The sequence below is a fragment of the Amaranthus tricolor genome, chromosome 12 (genome assembly GCF_026212465.1).
Source record: "Amaranthus tricolor cultivar Red isolate AtriRed21 chromosome 12, ASM2621246v1, whole genome shotgun sequence".
NCBI classification, from domain to species: domain Eukaryota; kingdom Viridiplantae; phylum Streptophyta; class Magnoliopsida; order Caryophyllales; family Amaranthaceae; genus Amaranthus; species Amaranthus tricolor.
The window spans coordinates 13,533,086-13,534,597 of NC_080058.1; the positions used below are offsets into that span (position 1 = coordinate 13,533,086).

A 1,512-nucleotide genomic window follows, 5' to 3' on the forward strand; every position below is an offset into this window, starting at 1 on the left:
TATGTTATGATATTAGAGAAATGTGGGTGCCTGCATATTTTAGAGATCTTTATATGGGTGGTTTGCTTAGAGCAACATCTAGATCGGAAAGTGAGAACAACTTTTTAAATTACTTTGTGAACAAATTTCTTACATTAGTTGAACTCCAAACGAGGTTTAAAAGTGCGATGGATGTTCAATGTTATATGATGCAGACACTAGATAGTAAATTTCTTGAAAAATATGCTTCTTGTGTCTACATAAATGTTTTTTTTAAGGATTTTCAAGAACAAATTCTTAGTGCACGCGATGAATGTGGTTTTGAAAAGAATTTCATTAGAGATGGCAAGGATGTGTATCATGTGGTACATTTCAACACTGGTACAATTTTTGAAGTTGTGTATGATGCACAAACATTTTATGTTGATTGCTCTTGTAAGTTATTCAAAAGAGTAGGACTTTTATGTAAGCATGCATTATGGGTTTTGCATGCAAAAGGCGTTAAAAAACTGCCAAAACCTTACATATTGAAAAGGTGGACAAAAGATGCTAGCAAAACACCTGTGTATGATATTGATGGCACATTATTTGATGGTAATAGTGCTATGGAACCTAGAAAAGGGGTTTTAGGAGATGTTTGGAATAAGGTACATCGATGCATTAGTTTGGCAGAAGATGATGAGGATGATTTGGTTGAACTTTTGTAGAAAATGAAGTTGTATTCAACTGAGCTTTTAGCAAAAAAGAATCGTGGGTTGAGAAGACAAAATATCAAGAGTTAGAAAAGTTTGTGGGTTGTGAAGCTCCTAAAACAATTACAACTCAAAACCCCAATTAATCTTCAAACAAAGGTAAGAGGAAAGAAAAAGATCAAAAACAAAAGGATAAGATGAAGAGGAGAAAAGGGTGACCAAGCAAAGACAATGTAAAACTTGTGGCAAAGTTGTAGGTCACAATAGTCGCACTTATCCACATAAGAAAAAATCAGTGAGTACAATATGATATAAAAGTGTTACCTCTTGAATTTTATGTTGGTACTTTCTTTGATAAATATTGAATTTTATACTGGTACTTTGTTTGATAAATAGTGATACTTTCATTATTAAACATTTTTGTTTTCCACAGTTAGACATATAACATAAATATTTTGTTCACTAAATCTTTCAGGTGACTTGTTTATGAAATCAGTGGTAATTGATTGAATCCCTACTTCAGAAGAACAACTATATTGGAGTTGTGTTGTAGTTGCAGAGTGTAAACTAATTTCTGATTGATTCTCTAGAGAAATAGTCTTATCATTAGTATTAGTAGTATGTAGATCACCTTTTGTTTATTTTAACATTAGTAGGTTTTATTCTATGAAGAGGATAATTGCCTTTAGACTAATTTCTGTTTATTTTAACATTGTAATTGTTAGAATTAGTTATATGTAGAATTAGTTTTATGTAGACTAATTTATTTTAACATTGTAATTGTTAGAAATAGTGTAAACTAATGTCATTATCATTCAATTTATCACAATATTGTCTTGAA

The 1,512-nt window shown here is 30.7% G+C and overlaps 1 protein-coding gene across 1 annotated transcript; it reads left to right on the forward strand.

The window, feature by feature from the left end:
* Nucleotides 1-20: 20 nt before the first annotated feature.
* LOC130828595 (protein FAR1-RELATED SEQUENCE 1-like) lies at nt 21-686 on the forward strand. Its single transcript, XM_057694560.1, has one exon. It carries the CDS (start codon nt 21-23, stop codon nt 684-686), a length of 666 nt encoding a protein of 221 aa, XP_057550543.1.
* Nucleotides 687-1,512: the final 826 nt, after the last annotated feature.

Coding starts and splice junctions, on each gene's coding strand:
- LOC130828595 (XM_057694560.1), top strand. CDS start 21: ATGTGGGTGCCTGCATATTTTAGAGATCTTTATATGGGTGGTTTGCTT.